At 36.6% G+C, this 21,059-nt stretch overlaps 1 protein-coding gene across 3 annotated transcripts in view; it reads left to right on the top strand.

Moving 5' to 3' along the window:
- The window catches only part of FNBP1L (formin binding protein 1 like), a 103,170-nt gene that overhangs the window by 52,411 nt on the left and 29,700 nt on the right, over positions 1-21,059 (top strand). For all 3 annotated transcript variants that reach the window (XM_045897170.3, XM_045897168.3, XM_045897169.3), the window contains exons 3-5: positions 15,670-15,723; positions 16,948-17,095; positions 17,842-17,904. In XM_045897170.3, the coding sequence (XP_045753126.1) occupies positions 15,670-15,723; positions 16,948-17,095; positions 17,842-17,904 (265 nt within the window). The remainder of the gene's footprint in view (positions 1-15,669; positions 15,724-16,947; positions 17,096-17,841; positions 17,905-21,059) is intronic.

Here is a 21,059-nt window from a genome sequence, read left to right as displayed (position 1 = left end):
TGTTCTAGTGCTTTTACACATACTAATATGTTTTGTTTTCATAAAAACCCAGTGAGATGTCAGTATTATTTTAAAGATTAGGAAACTGAGTTACAGAGAGGTGAAGAAAGTTAGCTGGATTCAGACTAGCTGCAGAGTCTGGGCTCTTGCTAGTACATCATGCTGCTTCAGTATAGGGAGAATGAATAATTCTCTATTGAGGATTTTTTTCCCTATCACCAGTGCCTAGTACCACTGAGACATCTTTGGGTCTTGAGTATTTTACTAGAGACAATAATAAATTGTTTAAAAACTATATAACATAGTATTTACAACTAACATATCTGTTTATAATGTTACAGTTAACAGAAATTTGATTAAAATGTAAATTAAATTATTATGTACTTCATAAATTTAGGTCTAGTTGTATGTTTTCCATAAAGATAAGAATAGGTTGGGGAAAAGAAGGTTAACACCTTAGAAGTCCTTCTTCCTTTTAAGAAAATTTTTTTCATTAAGGAGAAAAAACCTTTCAAGAAGCCCTATTTATTTTCATTTCCTTCTTGAGAAATTAAGAATACTTTTGGGGGTCCTGGGATTGAGCCCCTCGTCTGCTGGGCTCCCTGCTCCCCAGGGAGTCTGCTTCTCCCTCTCCCTCTCCCTCTGCCCCTCTACCCGACTGTGCTTTCTCTCTTGCTCTCTCTCTCTCTCTTTAAAATAAATAAAAATCTTTAAAGAAAAGAATACTTTTGGGTGTTTTTTCAACTTCATGTAGAAAGTGTTTCTTTATGAGAATTTAAGATAAATTCTTTTTACTTTTATTGTTCTCATAACCTATTGTAAATTGGTGTGAGGGATAGTATAATGTTACTTTAGTTCTCTCTGATTCTTGCCTTTAATATTTTCCTTAACTCTGTTAGCTCTTTTCTCCTGATGACTTAGAGAGCAAACACCATGACAGCAGGAGAACCTTTTCTTTAATGTCACGTAACTATGTTTTCTTGATATGTTTGGATTGGACTTCATGTAGTTATCATTAGCATATTTTAGCTTTTTGATGTTTTGTTTTTTGATTATTGGCATTTTTCTCCTGTCCTTCTTTGTACTTTTTGTGAGCCATTAGAGCTCTATTTTTTTTTTTTTTTAAAGATTTTATTTATTTATTTGACAGAGAGAGACACCGTGAGAGAGGGAACACAAGCAGGGCGAGTAGGAGAGGGAGAAGCAGGCTTCCCGCTGAGCTGGGAGCCCGATGCGGGGCTCGATCCCAGGACCCTGGGATCATGACCTGAGCCGAAGGCAGACGCTTAACGACTGAGCCACCCAGGCGCCCCCATAGAGCTCTATTTTTTATCTCATTTCATGCTGTTATACCTAAAATGCTGCTGCCTGCCCCCAGCCCTCCTAACTTAATTATCATAACACCAAACTACTAACCTCCATTTTTAACAACTGGATTGAGTGTCCATTTCAGTATATATATGCTGCTGTCTTATTTAATCTTCACAAGAGTTTGATGATATTTGTTACCATTGTATTTTTAAGACCTGTAAAGTATTTTCCCTATAGTAAACATCCAACAGTAAACTGTTGAGGAAGAATTCAGTCAATGTGGAATGATTCATTTAACTAGTAAAGAAACTCAGGCTCATCACCTTAATGAGAATCACAAACCCTGATCCTGATTTTTCTGTTAAAATGTTTTAGATTTTTTTTTTTTTTGGATTAAATGATGAAGCAGAACCTAACAAGTAAAACACAAAGCTCTTAGGAAAGAAAACTCAAATCAGTATTAAATATTTTGATAGTAAACTTGCCAATGAAAAGGATTTAAAGACCTCATTATTGTTTAAACAACTACAAAAATAACTTGATAATGGTGTTGGCTGTGTAGATCACTTCATTAATCTCTTGGCTCTTTCATAATGCCTTGAGTAGTTTCATTTCTGAATTATTTTTTTAACCATTTGAATTGTGTAGCAGTGATTAAAATGAGGTAAAATGTTTATTTCATTATTCTGTTTGTATAAAATATAGGTAAATCAGACCGATTTAGCTGCTTATTTGAATCTGGGCTTTGAAGATGGTATATAGTTGTCTTTTAAGAATCTAATATTTAGAAGGGTCATTTTAAGTGTACATTAGAGGTGCCTGAAGTATATTCATACCATTATGCAACCAATCTCCAGAATTTACTCATCTTGAAAAACTAAAATGCTATACCTAATTAACAGCAACTCCCCATTTTCTCCTTCTCCCAGCCCCTGCAATTCTACTTAATGTTTCTGTGAATTTGACTACTCTAGGTACCTCGTAAGTAAAATAGAGTGTTTCTTTTTTTGCAACTGACTTGTTTCACTTAGCATAATATAAGGGTAATACATGTTGGAACATATTCAGAACTTCCTTTTTTAAGGCTAAATATTATTCCGTTGTATGTGTATACCACATTTTGTGTATCTCTATCTGTTAATGGACATTTGGGTCTACCTTTTGGCTGTTATGAATAATGATGCTATGAACATGTGTGTACAGATATTTGTTTGAGTTCCTGCTTTGAATTCTTTTGAGTGTATTCCTAGAATAGGAATTGCTGGGTCATATGGTAAATCTGTGTTTAATTTTTTGAAGAACCATCATACTGTTTTCCTCAGTGGCTGTGAACTGTTTTACATTCCCACCAGCAGTGCCCAAGGGTTCAATTTCTTCACCTTCTTGCCAACACTTGTTATTTTTGTGTTTTTGTTTTTTTGTTTTTTAAGTGGTCTCCTCGCGCAGCATCAAAACCAATGCGGGGCTTGAACTCACGACTCCTGAGATCAAGACCAGAGCTGCTGAAATCAAGAGTCAGGTGCTGAACCAACTGAGCCACCCCTTTGTTTTTGTTTTTGGTAACAGCCCTCTTAATGGGTGTAAGAGATCTTGCTGTGGTTCTGATTTGCATTTCTCTAATGATCAGTGATATTGAGTATTTTTTCATACGCTTGAGGGCCATTTTTGTATCTTTGAGGAAATGCTATTCAAGTTCTTTGTCCAATTTTTAAATCAAATTATTTGCTCTTTTTGTTACCGAATTTTAGGTGTTTGAATATATTTTCTGGATTTTAACCCCTTATCAGATACATGAGTTGTAAATTCTTTCCATTCCATTGGTTGGTTGTCTTTTCATTCTGTTGATTGTGACCTTGGATGCACAAGTTTTACATTTTGATGTCCACTTTACTTTTTTTTCATTGCTTGTGCTTTTGGTGTCATATCTAAGAAATCATTGCCAAATCCAGTGTCATGAAGCTTTCCCCCTATCTTTTTAAGAGTTTTGTAGTGTTAGCTCTTATGTTTAGGTCTTTGATCCATTTTGAGTTAGTCTTTGTGGTGGAAGGTAAGGGTATACAGCTTTACTCTTCCGTACATGGATATCTTTTCTGTTTAATTTTAACACTATATGAGAAAAGATTGGTGGCTGTAAGTGGTGGAAAACCCAGTTTGAATGATAAGTATAATGGCAATAATAACATTTATAGGTTGGAGACTGTAGTTATAATCAAGGTGCTCATAAGTTAGTTACCTTGTAATTGCTAAATTCCATGGATATTTTTAGTACCAGTGTTTTTACATCTCTGTGATGAATTCACGATTTCTTCTTAGAACTTAAAAAAAAACATCTTCAGTGATAGGCTTTTTTGGGTTGTCCGAGTTATCTCTCTTAGGGGTTGGAAAACTTTTCTTTATAAAGTGCCAGATAATAATTTTGGCTTTCGGCACCATATGTCACAACTATTCAGCTTTGCTGCTGTTGTTCATCTCTGCTGTTGTCGTGCAAAAGCAGCCTTAAACAATACATAGATGAATGAGTGTGGTGTGTCCAGTAAAACTTTATTTATGAAAACAGGCAGCTGGGTGGGCCATAATTTGTTTACCTCTGATCTACCTGATTGTTAATCCTTATTGCTCTTCTCACGCAGTTTGTCTTTCCTTCTTAAATGTGTATTTCTAGATTATTTTTAGCTACCTTCTCGTTTCGTACTTTTTGGGTAGCCTCATTCTCATTCATTATTGTTTTAACTGTCTTAGGTGTTGGAACAGATTTGAGGTGGGGTTTGGTGTTGTCCTCCCCCCTCCCTTTTTATAAAGGGGGTGCAGGGCAGAGGGAGAGGGAGAGAATCCTAATCAGGCTCCGTGCCCAGCACGGAGCTGACCCAGGGCTGATCTCACAACTGAGATCATGATCTGAGCCGAATCAAGAGTCAGACGCTGTACTGACTGAGCCACCCACGCACTTCTGGCGTTGTCCTTTATTAGCTATTTGACCATGTCTTAGTCCTGTAGAATAGGGCTAATAATACCTGCTTGTAAGTTTGCTGTAAGTATAAGATTATAGAGTGCTTAGCATAGAGATTGGTAAATAGTATTGTGGGTGACAAATGGTAGCTCTTGTTTTTGTTATTGTCCTGTTACGTGTTAACTGTCACATCTGTATCTAGATCCCAGAAGTTTCTTTAGTGTTCCAGTTTTTACTACATTTCTCTGTTGGACATTTTTATTCAGCTCTTCTGTAGTGTCAGTTAAGAGGCATTCCTCTTCAAGTAAGAGTCTTAACCACATAACAAGAAGTTTGGAAATGGGATTCTAGAGCTTAGTGATGTCAGCGGCATTGTGAATTTCTTGATCTTGGTTGCAAGATGTGGTAGTAGTTTCAGTCATCCTATCCTCACACATCTGTATCCAGAGCAGTAGCAAAGTGTGAAGAAGGGACTTCTTCTGGGGTAATTTTTTCCTTTTTATTATTAAAAAAGTTAAAAAGTTAGGAAATAGAATCTCTAGGACTTGAACACCCTAAGGTGTTCACCTTGATAAAGTGTAGGGTGATTGCCAGATTTTTGGCTGAAATGTCTAGGTTGATGGTAGTACCATTAATATAAGAAAAGAATAAGGTTTATAAAGAGAATAAATTCCATTTTAGACTTGTATTTGATGTACCTGTGGCAGATGGACTGCTGTCCTGTAGCCAGTCCTCCTATAACAGCTTTATTGAGGTATCATTTACATACCATTAAATTCACCCTTTTAAAGTATACAATTCATTGGCTTTTAGTATACTCACAGTTTAGTATACAGTTTAGTATACTCATCACCATTATTTAATTTTAAAACATTTTTATCATAAAAAGAAACGCCTGTACCTATAAGCAGTCATTCCCCATTCACCCCTCCCTCAAGCCCTGGGAACCACTAATCTACTTCCTGTCTTTGTGTATTTGCCTGTTCTAATTAACTGAGTTTTTTATCTTTCTTTTGATACAGTACCTGAAGTAATTAATGTGTAGCACATAGATTTGCTCATGTTTGAATCAATAAATTCATTCATCCACAAAAATGGTTTTTGGTGGCGTTTCAGATAACCATAACTAAGAACCACAGGTAGAGGGTATTTAGTTAGACTTCTTTAATAGGACATAGAAGGGCCTCTGCTGCCCCCCCCATATACCTTTCCAGCTCACTAATTACCATAGTTTGGTTCACGGTTGATGTTCCAGCAACATGAACCCATTCATAGTTCTTCATAAATGCTGTAATTTTTCTCTTCCATGCCTATGCTTATTAGATCTTCTCTATTTAGAATCCTCCCAGTTGTCTAGTTCTTGTTCACCTCTTAAGGGTATGTCAGGGAATCAGAAATTTCAGACTTTCTCCTCTGGGGAGGCCCCTCTATAGAGTCCTCTGTTGTTCTTACCATATTACGTTATGTAAAAATGTTTTATATATTTGATTTCTCTAGGCCAGGGATCTCTGAACTTTTTATTGCTTACCTTTAAAAACTGAACAGTGCATGCACAATTTTTTTATAAATAATGTACATGTACTAGTGCAGTAATGTGTTAAATATTAAAACTTTAAAATTTATTTTTAAAGATTTTATTTATTTGAGAGAGAGACAGCGACAGAGTTAGCAAGAGAGGGCACGAGGTGGGAGGAGAAGGAGAAGCAGGCTTCCCACTGAGCAGGGACCCCGATAGGGGATTTGATCCCAGGACCCTGGGATCATGTACTGAGCCAAAGGCAGATGCTTAACCAACTGAGCCACCCAGGCACCCCTAAAATTTATTTTTAATTGTAGTATAGTTGACATGTTATATTAGTTTCAGGTGTACAACATAGTGATTTAAACATTTATATGCATTATATAATGGTCACTCTGATAAGTGTAATTACCATCTGTCACCATACAGTTATTGCAATATAATTGACTCTGTTGCCTATGCTGTACTTTAGATCCCTGTGACTTATTTTATAACTGGAAGTTTGTACCTCTTAACCCCCTTTACCTATTTCGCCCATCTCCTCCATCCCTTCCTCTCTGGCAACCACCAGTTTGTTCTTTATAACTCTGTTTCTGTTTTGTTTGTTCATTCATTTATCTTTTTTTTTTTTTAGATTTCACACACAAATGAAATCATATGGCATTTATCTTTGACTTATTTCATTTAGCATAATATCCTTTAGGTCCATCCGTGTTGTCACAAATGGCAAGATTTGATGCTTTTTTATGGCTGAGTAATATTCCTGTGTGAGTGAGTGTGTGTGTGTGTACATGTCCCATACCTTCTTTATACATTCATCTATCGATGGGCACTTAGGTAGGTTGCTTTCATATCTTGACTATTGTAAATAATTCTGCAGTAAACATGGGTGTGCATAGATCTTCTTGAATTAGTATTTTCATTTTCTTTGGGTAAATATCCAGAAGTGGAATTACTGGATCATCTGGTATTTCTATTTTTAAATTTTGGAGGGGCGCCTGGGTGGCTCAGTCGGTTGAGCGACTGCCTTCGGCTCAGGTCATGATCCCGGAGTCCCGGGATCGAGTCCCGCATCGGGCTCCCTGCTCGGCGGGGAGTCTGCTTCTCCCTCTGACCCTCCCCCCTCTTATTTGCTCTCTCTCTCATTCTCTCTGTCAAATAATAAATAAAAAAAATCTTAAAAAAAAAAATTTTTTTTGGAGGAACGTCCGTACTATTTTCCACAGTGGCTGCACCAATTTACATGTCCAACAGGGCACAAGGGTGTCCTTTTCTCCACATCCTCACCAACACTTGTTTCTGGTCTTTTTGATACTAGTCATTCTGACAGGTGTGAGGTGATTTGTCAATGTTTTGATTTTCATTTCCTTGATGATTAGTAAAGTTGAACATCTTTTCATGTGTGTGTTGGCCATCTGTGTCTTCTTTGGGAAAATGTCTGTTTAGATCCTCTGCCCATTTTTAATCAGATTTTTTTTTTTTTTTTTTGGTGTTGAGTTGTATGAGTTCTTTATGTATTTTAGATATTAACCCCTATTGGATATATCTTTTGCACATTTCTTCCATTTAGTAGGTTGCCTTTTCATTTTGTTGATGGTTGCTTTTGTTGCTTTTGCCTGAAAAGACAGGTCCAAAACTAAAATGCTAAGACCCATGTCCAAGAGTTTACTGCCTATGTTTTCTTTTAGGAGTGGTTTCAGGTCTTTAATCCATTTTTTTTTTTTTTTAGATTTTATTTATTTATTTGAAAGAGAGAGAGAGAGCACATGAGAGGGGGAGGGCCAGAGGGAGAAGCAGACTCCCCGCTGAGCAGGGAGCCCGATGTGGGACTCGATCCTGGGACTCCAGGATCATGACCTGAGCCGAAGGCAGTCGCTTAACCAACTGAGCCACCCAGGCGCCCTCTTTAATCCATTTTAAGTTTATTTTTGTGTATGGTGCAAATAAGTGGTCCAGTTTCATTCTTTTGCACATAGCTGTCCATTTTTCTCAGCAACATTTATTGAAGAGACTGGCTTTTCCTCATTGTTTATTCTTGCCTTCTTTGTCAAGGATTAATTAACCATGTAAACATAGGTCTATTTCTGGGCTCTTTATTCTCTTGATCCATGTATCCATGGCTCTATGGTATCTGGGTGTTTTGAGCACTATAGCTTTATGGTATATCTTGAAATCTGGGATTCTGATACCTCCAGCTTTGTTTTTTCAAGTTTGCTTTGGCTATTCAGGGTCTTTTTTGGTTCCATACAAATTTTAGGATTATTTGTTTAGTTCTGTGAAAAATTAGTATTTTTCTTTTTTTTAAAGATTTTATTTATTTATTTGACAGAGAGAGACACAGTGAGAGAGGAAACACAAGCAGGGAGAGTGGGAGAGGGAGAAGCAGGTGCCCCGCGGAGCAGGGAGCCCGATGCGGGGCCGATCCCAGGACCCTGGGATCATGACCTGAGCCGAAGGCAGATGCTTAATGACTGAGCCACCCAGGCGCCCCGAAAAATTAGTATTTTGATAGGGATTGCACTGAATGTGGTAGATTGCTTTGGGTAGTATGGCCCTTTTAACAATATTAATTCTTCCAATCCACGAGCATGAAATAGCTTTCCATTTATTTGTGTCATCTTTAATTTCTTTCATCATCTTTTTATAATTTTCAGAGTAGGTCTTTCACCTCTTTGGTTACCTTTATTTCTAGATATTTTATTCCTTTTGATGCAGTTGTAAATAGGATTAATTTCTCTTCATGCTACTTTGTTATTAGTTTATAGAAACACAACAATATGCTAATTTTGTATCCTGCAGCTTTACTGAATTCATTTATTCTTAGCTCATTTATAGTTTTTGGTAGAATCTTTAGGACCTTACTATATATGGTATTGTGTCATCTGTCAATAGTGACAGTTTTACTTATTCCTTACAAATATGGATGCTTTTTATTTCATTTTCTTGTCTTATTACTCTGGCTAGAACTTCTAGTATAAATGTTGAATAAAAGTGGCAAGAGTGGTCATCCTTGTCTTGTTCTTGATCTTAGAGGAAAAGCTGCTTTTCACCATTGAGGATGGTGTTAGCTGTGGGCTTATCTTATATGGACTTTATTATGTTGAGTTATGTTCCCTGTATATCTACTTTGTTGAGAGTTTTTATCATGAATGGATGTTGAATTCTTTTTCTACATCTCTTGAGATTATCATATGATTTTTATCCTTCGTTTTGTTAATGTGATATATCACTTTTATTGATTTATGGATTTGAGCCATTCTTGTATCCCTGCTATAAATCCCACTTAATTGTGTTGAATGATTTTTTAAAATTTATTGTTGAATGTAGTTTATTCATATTTTATTGAGGATTTTGCATTATGTTCATCAGGGATATTGGCTGCTAATTTTCTTTTTTTGTAGTGTCTTTGGTATCAGGATAATGATGGCTACATAGAATGAATATGGAAGCCTTTATTTTTCTTTCTCTAATTTTTTGGAATAGTTTGAGAAGGATGGGTATTAATTCTTCTTTAAATGTTTGGTAGAATTCACCTGTGAAGCCATTTGGTCATGTACTTTTTTTGTTGTGAGTTTTTTTTTATTGTTGTTACTGGATCAGTTAAATTACTAGTAATTAGTGTGTTCAAATTTTCTTTCTTCCTGATTCATTCTTGAAAGATTGTATTTTTCTGGGAACTTGTCCATTACTTCTTCATTGTCCAGTTTGTTGGTGTATACTTTTTCATAGTAGCCTCATAATCCTTTGTATTTCTGTGGTGTTGGTTGTAATTCCTCTCCTCTTTCATTTCTGATTTTATTTGAGTCCTTTCTTTTTTTTTCTTGATGAGTCTGGCTAAAGGTTTATTAATTGTTTATTTTTTTTTGAAGAACTATTAGTTTCACTGATATTTTCTTTTTTTTTTTTTAGTCTCTATTTCATTTATTTCTGCTGTGATCTTTATTATTTCCTTCCTTCTGTTAGCTTTGGGTTTTGTTCTTTTTCTAGTTCCTTTAGATGTAAGGTTAGAGTATTTGAGATTTTTCTTATACCACTATAAACTTTCCTCTTAAAGAACTGCCTTTGCTGTGTCCCAAAGATTTTCAGTGATGAGTTTACATTTTCATTTGTCTCAAGGTATTTTATTATTTTCTCTTTGATTTCTTTGTTGACCCATTGGTTATTTAGTTGCATATTGTTTAGCCTCCACGTGTTTTTGTTTTTTCCAGTTTTTTTCTTGTGATTGATTTTTAGTTTCATACTGTTGTGGTCAGAAAAGATGCTTGATACGATGTCAGTGTTTTTAAATTTATTGAGACTTGTGTGGCCCTAAATGTGATCTATCCTGGAGAATGTTTCATGTGTACTTGAAAAGAATGTATTCTGTTCTTTTTAGGTGGTATGCTGTATGTATCTGTTAAGTGCATCTGCTCTGATGTGTTCAAACCCAATGTTTCCTTACAAATTTTGTGTATACATGGGGTATCTGTTGATGTAAGTGTGGTGCTACAGTCCTCTACTATTTACTCTATTACTGTCGATTTCTCTCTTTATGTCTATTAATGTTTGACTTACATATTTAGGTGCTTGCTGTGTTGGGTGCATAAATATTTATAGTTGTTATATTCTCTTGTTGGATTAATCTCTTTATCATTATGTAATGGGCATCTTTGTCTCTTGTTACAGTCTTTGTTTTAAAGGCTATTTTGTCTGATATAAGTATTGCTACCTCAGCTTTTCTTGTTTGTTTCCATTTGCCTGGAATATCTTTTTCCATCCCTTTACTTTCAGTCTGTATCTTTAGGTCTGAAGTGAGCCTCTTGAAGGCAGCATATAAATTGGTCTTGTTTTTTTTATCTATTCAGTCACCTTATGTCTTTTGATTGGAACATTTAGTTTATTTACATGTAAGATAGTTATTGATATGTATATACTGATTGCTGTTTTAATAGTTTTCTGGTTGTTTTTGTCGTTCTTGGTTCTTTTTTTCTTGCTTTTTTCCCTTGTGATTTGATGACTTTTTTTTTTTTTTTTTTTTTTTTAGTGTTCTGCTGGATTCTTTTCTCTTTATTTTTTGTGTATGTGTTACTGGCTTTGAGTTTGTGGTTACCATGAGGTTCATATATAGCATGCTATGTATATAGCAGTCTCTTTTAAATTGATGGTCACTTAAGTTTGAACACATTCTAAAAGCACTACATTTCTTCCCCTTCCTTTATTTTATGTATTTGACATATATATTTTACATCTTTTTATTTTGTATACCCTTTAATTACTGTAGATAAAATTGATTTTACTGCTTTCGTCTTTTAACCATCATAGTACTTTTATGAATGATCTACCACTTTTACCGTATATTTGCTTTTACCGGTGAAATTTTTTTTTTTCTTTCTTTCTTTTTTTTTTTTTTTGAAGATTTTATTTATTTAATTGACAGAGAGAGACACAGCGAGAGAGGGAACACAAGCAGGGGAAAGGGAGAGGGAGAAGCAGGTTTCCCGCTGAGCAGGGAGCCTGATGCAGGGCTCGATCCCAGGACCCTGGGATGATGACCTGAGCTGAAGGCAGACACCTAACGACTGAGCCACCCAGGCGCCCCGAAATATTTTCTTTCATAATTTTCTTCTAGTTGTGGCCTTTTCTACTTTAAGAAGTCCCTTCAACACTTCTTGTAAAGTCAGTTTAGTGGTGATGAAGTCCTTTAACTTTTGTTTGTCTGGGAAACTATCTCTACTTCAATTCTGAATGATACCTTGCTGAGTAGAGTATTCTTGGTTATAGGGTTTTTACCTTTTGGCACTTTGAATATATCGTGCTGTGGGCTGCAGAGTTTCTGCTGAAAAATCAAACAATAGACTTAGGTGGTTGTTCCCTTGTAACATTTACTTTTTTGTCTTGCTGCTTTAAGATTCGCTCTTTAATTTTTGATATTTTAATTATTATGTGCTTTGGTGTGGAGTTCTTTGGGTTTATCTCCTTTGGGGCTTTCTTTCCTTCCTTGACCTGGATATCTATTTCATTCCTCAAGTTAGGGAATTTTTCAGCTGTTATTTCTTCAGATAATTTTTTTCCCTCTCTTTCTCTTTTCCATCTGGGACCCTGAAAATGCAAATGTTGGTATGCTTGATGTTGCCCAGAGGTCACTTAACCTATTCTTTTATTTTTATTTATTTAAATATTTATTTATTTATTTATTCATTTATTTATTTATTTATTTATTTATTTATTTGAGAGAGGGAGAGGGGCCAAGGGAGAGGAAGAAAATCTCAAACAAACTCCCCACTAAGTGTGGAGCCTGATGCGAGGCTTGATCCCAGGACCCTGAGATCATCACCTGAGCTGAAACCAGGAGTAGGGCCCCTAACCGACTGAGCCACCCACGTGCCCCAGTCTATTCTTTTAAGAATTCTTTTTGCTTTTCAGCTTGATTTCCACTATTCTATCTTCTGGATTGCTGATTTATTCTTCTGCTTCCTCTAGTGTATTTTTCATTTCATTTTTTGTATTTTTCAACTCTGATTGGTTCTTTTTTTTATATTTTCTAACTGTTCAGATTCTGAGTTCATCTACTCTTCTCTCAAGTCTAGTGAGCTTCTTTATGACCATTATTTTGAATTCTTTATCCAGTAGATTGCCTATTTCTGTTCCATTTAGTCCTTTTTCTGAGATTTTGTATTGTTCTTTCATTTGGATCATATTCCTCTATTTCCTTGTTTTTGTCTCTCTCTCTGTGTTTGTTTCCATATGTGAGGTATGTCAGCTATGGCTCCTGGTCTTGAAAGCAGTGGTCTTAAGTGGAAAGTGTTCTGTGGGACACAGTAGTGCCAGTTCCCCCTGCTCACCAGCACCATGCACTCCAGGAATATTCCCCGTGTGGGTTTTGTGCAGCCTCCTGTTGTGACTGGGCTGCAGCACTGCTGGCTGAGAGGCCTGCTTGGCCTCGCTGGCCTGCTGTGAGTGTCCTGGTAGGCAGGGTTAGCTCCTGCGATAGCTGGCTGCCAGGCCCAGCTCTGACTGTTGCAGGCATGCTGAGGGGTGGAAGGCTGGGTGGCTGGGCTCCAAACCCTTCCCAGGACAGGAGTTGCTTTGGAGAGGTACTCTTCTGGCTAGGGTTGCCCACTGGGTGTGGTGAGGTGGTAGTTGCTTTGGGGGATGCTGGTTCTAACTGAGGCTGCCTGCCAGGTGTGGTGAGTGGGAACTGCTTTGGAGGGCTACCTGCCAGAGCGGTTAGGTTGAATGTGGTAGGTCTGCAAGGGAACACAGGGCTGGGTGAGCACAGCTACCAAAGCAGATGGAGAGTTTCAGAACTGGTGCCTGCCAGCTTAGGACCAAGTAGGCTGAAGGAGTACAAGAAAAATGGTACCTGCCAGCACTTCCATTCCTGGAGAAAGTTCCTATGAATCCCTGCCCCTGTACACACATCCTAAAATTAGTCAGTAAATGAAATCCTTTACATGTGGCCCGGGCACTTTTTAAACTTCTGTCTCTGTGCTATATCTCCCAGTGATACAGACTCTTTGAAGAGTCTTGGTTTCCTATAGACTTCTCACTCTCCCGTAGTTAAGTCCTGCTGATTTCCAAAGCCAGATGTTATAGGGTCTTGTTTTCCTATGCAGATCCCCAGAGTGGGAGGGTATTTTATGTGGGGCTTCATCCATTTGCTCCTCAGGGAGGACTTCTGCACCTGTGATATTTCTACCGCTTGTGGGTTGCCATGATGGGGTTTTGGTTCCTGACTGTGTATCTGCCCCTAATATCCTTTTTGACATGGCTTTTTCTGTATATCTTTAGTTGTAGAATAGGTGTTCTGCTAGTCTTGAGGTCATTCCCAGAGTGAGTTGCACTGTATATAGTTATAGCCTTGAGTGTTGTGGGAAGAGAGAAGCTCAGGATCTTTCTTCTCCATCTTCCCCTCCTTTCTAGTAAAACTTTCAGTAAACAGGTATATATATGTAAGGCCTAAGGCTTTCATTCTGTACCTTACTTTACAACCAGTGATGACTGTGAGGTTTTTTTTTTTTTAAGAGATTTTATTTATTTATTTATTTATTTATTTATTTATTTATTTATTTATTTATTTTAGAGCAAGCAGGGGGAGGGGCAGAAGGAGAGGGAGAGCAAGAATCTCAAGCCGACTCTGTTGAGCATAGAGCCTGACTCGGGGCTCAGTCTCATGACCCTGAGATCATGACCTGAGCCGAAATCAAGAGTTGGATGCTTTACTGACTGAACCACCCAGGTGCCCCGACTATGAGTTTTTTTTATTAATTTGGTAAATATTAACCCTTCTCAGTGTCTTGCCTGTTCTTTTCCCCCATTGTTCAGGGTGTTAAGACCTCCTTCTCTTGTCTGTCATAGCACCCTTTGTATACTTTTATCATAGCATTTATTATGTAATTGTAATATTGTAATTGTTGGTATATGCTTATCTCCTTTCAGTAGAGTATAAATCTCTTGAGCATGGGTACTCTCTCATTTCTAATGTTCCCAGTAGCTTGCCCAGTGCCTAGCGTATAGTAGGTAATTATAGAATGAATAAGCTGAATTGAATGGAATGAATCAATGATGATTTGAGAATAATTAAGACAGTGATTCTTTTGAAATATTTATTTGAAAAAGAGTCGGACGTTTAAGCGTCTGCCTTCGGCTCGGGTCATGATCCCGGGGTCCTGGGATCGAGCCCCGCATCGGGCTCTCTGCTCGGTGGGAAGCCTGCTTCTCCCTCTCCCACTCCCCCTGCTTGTGTTCCCTCTCTTGCTGTATCTCTCTCTGTCAAATAAATAAAATCTTTAAAAATATATATATATATTTATTTGAAAGACCAGAGGGCCATTTATTTTATAAATGCCTACAGGTTAAAACAGTGTATCTCTATTTGTGTTGATGGACTAGTTTTTTTTTAAATTTCCAACCCATTGTGTATTAATGCTTTTGTAAAATACAGTAAAATTTTAGCTAGAAAAATGACGTAAAAGGAGACATAAAATATAGGCACCAATTTTTTTATTACTAGATTCAACAGACAAAATTACTCTCAAGTTCTGTACTTAGCTTTTTGTGGATTGGCAACAAAGAGTGTGGACCTTTACTTGTCCATTGACCATATTTTGAGAACTGTACAAAGCACTGGTAAATGCTTTACAAATATTGTCCACTTTAATTTTCATTACCCTGTAGGGTGTAGGTACTGTTACCGCCATTGATAGGAAACTAGGCAAGTAAATTACCCAAGGACACATAGGTGTCACACAAAACAGTTAGGATTCAAACCCAGGTAGTCCAGTCTGACTTCAGAGTCCATGTTCTAGTCTCCTCTGAGTTTGCAAAGGTGAGATGAGGTAGCATTTTAGGCTGAGACTGTGTAGAATGAACACAGATGCAGGCACAGAAAGTTACAAGTATAAATATAATTAATTTGCCTAAAAAAGAGAATGTTAAGGGTCATATAAAAGCAGAGTTATGGAGGATACTGTTCTTTTATCCTGTTAGTGAGTCAGTATCTTGTTTACATGTTACCTTACTTAGTTCATATTAAAATTCCTGATTTGCAAAACAAAATAGTGATGATATTTCTTTGAAATACATCTTTTTGCTGTCACTGAGTTTCATATACTGAAATTTGTTTCTTCTATTCTTTGTACTTTGTTTCTTCTTACCTCTCTTGTTTGATAGCATAATTATCCAAATTATTATGATTACACTCACACACACACAAAAATAACATTTCTTTTTACAGGTATCAGTATTTCAAGAACAAAATGTAAGGATCATGTGATGTTAATGGTAGTAGAGGATTATGTTGCTGTCCTGTTTTATGTCATTAAATTCTTGATATCATGAAATTGGCAACTTTTAGAATATGTTTCAACAGTAGTATTTTTTATACATTAAAAAACTTGGTTTCTTCCTGTAGAAATCTGGTCAAGAAGTACTGTCCCAAACGTTCCTCCAAAGATGAAGAACCAAGGTAAATTATATACCTGTTTATTATTGCATACTGAAATAAAAAAAACATATTTTTGTTATTTAGTAAAATAAATATGCTGTTAGCTCTTTTAATGATTTTTTTTAAGTTTTAATTTAAAAAATCACGGGTGTTTGAACAAGGGACTATTCTAATAATGAATGTTTCAGTGGGCTCAGTTTTCTGAAATAGTTGCAAGTATGGGTTTCCAAGTAAAATGTGGACTGGGACTAAATTTACTTGAGTGATTTAGTCTTCAGAAGAAAAGGGTATTTTCCCCTTACTTTATTTTGTAGTTGTTAGCTTGTTAGATTCTTGTTTTTACTCTTACAGGTATTAAAACAGTTTGGCTGGTTAGCTTAAAGGGATATCAAAAAGGAATGAGGTTTTCAGTAACCTTGGAGCTCTGAATAAAAGTTTAGGAATTGCTTATGAGCTTTTTGGTAATCTTAAGCAGGGATATGTGGATGGCTCTAAAATACAGAAACAAAGAGACTAGCCTTAGAACAACTTTGTATATAATTGTTAGTTTTAGGATTCTTAGGTTTAGTGTTAATGGAGTACTGAGTTACTTGCTTTCTACTGAAAGAGTGTTCGGGCAGTGTATTTAGAGTAGATCTATACATGTTAATATAGCGATTCTCTTTGGTTCTCTGCTTCCCTCCACATGCATTTTTTTACCCTTATTGCCCCATTTTACCCCTCTTTGGTGCCAACCATAATGGCACTTTACTTCCATTCAGGATGTGGGCAGGCATACAAGCAGCTGTGTCCAGAGCTGATAGCAAAATTGTTCTATAGATCAGCCATCGAAATGCATTTGAGTGGTATGATTGGCAGGTTCTGTCCTCGAGAGCAAGCACATCATCTCTGCAACAGGTTCAGCTGCCAGTCCTAGGAATCCAAGCTCATTCCCCAGCTCAGGCCAGTCAATTGGCTACTTAAGAGATTCCAGTATGCCAAAAGAGCCTGCAGGTAGTATTCTTACTATTTTTTGACCCCATATATCCCTTTATTTATAAATTAAGACTACTTGAAGATATCCAGACATACACAACTTGAGTTAAATGCGGTATTCTTTTCATACAAAGTTAATTTGGAGCTACTAGTGGAGAGTTAGGTTGAGTATGTTAAAATTTGTCAAGTGTCAGGCTCAATCCATACCTCACAGAGAATATTTGTAAAGAAAAACACAAATTTCACCATTTTTTAATGTGTTTTTGTCAGGTTTACCTCGTGTATAGCCTTTTTTAACATCCTTAACGAGTTAAATGACTATGCAGGACAGCGAGAAGTAGTAGCAGAAGAAATGGCGCACAGAGTTTATGGTGAATTAATGAGATATGCTCATGATCTGAAAACTGAAAGAAAAATGGTAATTATTGTTCTCATCCAGCTATATAGTATATGAAATATTTTCACGTAATTACTTTGCTTTTTAAAGTAATGTTCAGTATAAACTGATATACTATTTTAATTTCTTTTAGCTAAAATTATCTTAAGCTACTCTTGCTAATTTGTGATCCTTTTGGATTTAAGACCAAGATTTTGGTAACCTATAGCCCATGGGCCAAATCTAGCTTACTGCCTGTTTTTCTTAGTTCCCATGAGCTAAGAATGGTTTGTATATTTTGGATAGTTGAAAATCAGACTATTTCATGGCATGTGAAAATTGTTTGAAATTCACATTTCAGTGACTGTAATTGAAGTTTTATTGAAACAGACCCACACTTACTATGTATTTCCTGTGGCTGCTTTTGTATTCTATCAGCAAAGTTGAATATTTGTAACCAAGACCACATGGCTTGCAAAACTTAAGATATTTATATCTGACCCTTTATAGAAGACATTTGTCAACCCCTATTCAAGACAAATCATGTATTTTTCTAGAGATTATATCTGTCTTAAAGGATATACTTAAAGTATTCAGATAATACTTATTAAATGCATTTTAGAGAGTTTTGCTTTACTAATAGTCTCTTTCTAAGTCTTGATAAAGTTATATAATTAGTACGTTGAAAAAATAAAGTGAAAAATAAAGGTTTTTTGGGGTTTTTAGACTTTTAGTATTTAAATCTAATTTTTTGTTTGTTTTATTTGTTTTTTGGTTATGATCTTCAGCATCTTCAAGAGGGACGGAAAGCTCAACAGTACCTTGATATGTGCTGGAAACAGATGGATAACGTGAGTTATAGTGTTTTCATGCTTATAAAGTTTTATAGACTAGTTTAGTCCCAAATTCTCCTATGCTTCACATCTTTTGAGTTTAATATTTCTCGATGTATTTATTCATATTTGACATTGGTGTAAAGAATATGAGATCATTTTATCATTTTTCTTTTTTTTTTTTTCCTATATGGCTTTATACTTGTACCAACTCCGTAATCTTCAGATAACTCTAAAAGTTTAGGAGTATACTTTTTGATTTTTGCAATAGTTACTATAAAATATTGATAGAGGGTAGGGGTAATGAGAGTATTAATAGTGCCTGGGTGGCTCAGTCGGTTAGGCATCTGCCTTCGGCTCGGGTCATGATTCCAGGGTCCTGGGATCGAGCCCCACATCGGGCTCCCTGCTCGGCAGGAAGCCTGCTTCTCCCTCTCCCATTCCCCCTGCTTGTGTTCCCTCTCTCGCTATCTCTCTCTCTGTCAAATAAATAAATAAAATCTTTAAAAAAAAATAGTGATGCATCTCAGAAGACCATTTGACAGAGATTGAGGGGACCTAGATTCTAGTTCTGCCTTTTGTGATTTCTCTTGATTTCATCTTTAGCATATGAAAAATGAAGACAGTGGACAAGATTATATGAAATGTTTCTTCCAGTTCAGTGATTCTGTAATAATGTAAATATTCCTAGTACTGGGCTCCTGGTCATAGACCATTCAAATTGTAGGAAAGAAAATACTTGATAGTATTTATAGGTAAAATCATAAAAGTATAATAATTATTTACTATAAAAACTTTCCAAGGGTAGGGGCGCCTGGGTGACTCGGTTGAGTGGCTGACTCTTAATTTCAGCTCAAGTTGTGATCCTCAGGGTCCTGGGATCGAGCTGAGTGGGGACCCTGCTTGAGAATTTCTCTCCCTCTCCCTATACTCCCCCGCTCTCTCTCTCTCTCAAATAAAAAAATCTTTAAAAAAACCCCAGACTTCAAGGGTGCTTGCTAATGTGCTTTCTCTTAAATATTCTGGCATACAGTCATTTGAAAAACAAGATGTCTACATGGAATATTGTCTGCTTTCCTTAAAATTCTCTACCAGATGTTCTGTAGTATAAGATTAAGATTCCTTCTGGGGGCACTTGGGTGGCTCAGTTGGTTGAGTGTCCGACTCTTAGTTTCAGCTCAGGTGCGTTGGGCTCCCCACTGAGTGCAGAATTTGCTTCAGATTCTTTCTCCCTCTCCCTCCCCCTCTGCCCTTCCCTACTTCACAGGCTCTCTCTAATACATAAATAAAATCTTAAAAAAAATATATTCTTTCTGAACTCTCAGGTTAGTAAGCAGCTTATTCTTTACTCTTTTACTTGCATATTTTTATTATGGACACTGTATTCCTTGAAAATTATGCAAAAGGATGTTTTTCCATGTTAAATTAATTTAGCTTGTGTTAATTTAGTTTAGGAAAAGGACTTTTAAGTTTGAGATTAGAAAAACCTCATGTATATATGTGTTTTTGGCCTTTTCTTCTTTTTTTTAAAATCACATCAGAGCTTAAAATCACATATTCTAAGAGTAAAGTCCTGCTATATAAATGTCATTGATAGAAGATTCTAGGCACTAGTGCTGATTGAGAATTCTTAGTTATATTAATAGTCCCTTTCATTTTCGTTTTCATTTTCATTCTAATTGGTTTTAACAGGACTTTTAGGAGTGTTTACATTTATTAAATTTTGAATTACCTTAACTAGCATTCTTAGTATCTGTCACCTAATGAATGTGTATATATGTGTGTTTTCATTTACTCATAATAACAGACTCCTACACTTGTGAGTCATTGGTCCCTTTAAAAACTTGGGTTGGCACAAATTATTCCTGTTAATATGTGCTGACTTGCCTTTAGAACAGTTGGCAGTTACTAAGCAAAAGTTAGAGGGGTCATAAGAAAGAAGCATTGAAAAAAAATGTGGGAGTGATTTCTTTAAGTCTAACAATACCTTTAAAGATGAGTTCAGCTCAACTCATATTTATTGAAGGCATCCTTGACATGTACTGAGTCCTGGTACAAAAGTGAACAGTGGGGGGAAAAAAGTGAATAGTGACATAGTCCTTGTTTTTGTGGAGCCTGCCGTCTAGTGAGGGAGACAGACAAATACAATTTTTGTGGAATATGTAGAAATATGTGCAGGATCCCATTTCTTAGTTCTGTATCTTCCTGTTTAATCAAGAAAATGAAATTGCAAAATTCCTAACATTTTTTAAATAATTGAGAGGAGATTTAAAGAAGTGGGAGAGACAGGCTGAATTAGTGACCGAGTATTGAAAATTGAGGAAAATAGTTTAAAAAGACAGTTATTAACCCCAGGATAATGAAAATTTTGAAGGAATGGTGAGAGATTACCAAGACTAAAGTATCAAAGATGCTAGGTCTGTCAGGCAGCTCAGGTAACAGAGCATGCAGATTTATAAGAACAGAGCTCAGAAATGGAGCAATTTCAGAGTTGGTCAGTAGCTCAGTGATGTCACTCAAGCTGCTTCTGCTTTCTCTGTCCACTTTTTATGTCTTGACCATGTTGGCTTTTTTCCTCAGGCTTGTCCCAACCCTTATGGTCAACAGTCAACTTAAGCTGCCAAGCACCACATCCTCATTCAGCTGCATGCGGAAGCAGGAAAAAGAGGGCATCTCTCTTCTAACTGTTCCTTTTTATCAGGGAGGGAAAACTCTCAGAAAATCCCCAGCAGACTTCCTAATGGGTGCCTTTGACAGGATTAGATTACTTGACCATGCTCCCGCTGTGGGGAGGCTGGTAAAGCAAGTATCAGCTAATTCCAACCTTACACTGGGAGGTGGGCTCTTCTAAGAAGGGGTGGGGGAGGTATGTCTGGTTCTAGCTATATGACAGTTTGAGCTAACTCAGAAACCTCTTGGCTACAAATACTTAGATATAATAGCTAAACTGTTTTTTATTGTATTTTTTAAGTTCTTAGAGCTGAGAGAAGGGGAGATCTGTAACTGCTAGAAACTAAGGGTAAACTGGAAGCCAGAGCAATAGGTATATGAGCTGATACAGTGGCATTTGAAGAATGAAGGCAGAGGTGTTGGAGTGTGGTAGTTTATTGGACCTTGCTAAGGGCTTAACTTTTAATATACAGGGACAGAGATGATGTTTTAGCTCTGTATGT

Source organism: Mirounga angustirostris, unplaced genomic scaffold, assembly GCF_029215605.1.
Source record: "Mirounga angustirostris isolate CCGP_5_RB_7025 unplaced genomic scaffold, mMirAng1.0.hap1 SCAF_4, whole genome shotgun sequence".
Taxonomy (NCBI): Eukaryota; Metazoa; Chordata; class Mammalia; order Carnivora; family Phocidae; genus Mirounga; species Mirounga angustirostris.
This window is presented reverse-complemented; position numbering and strand designations above follow the sequence as displayed.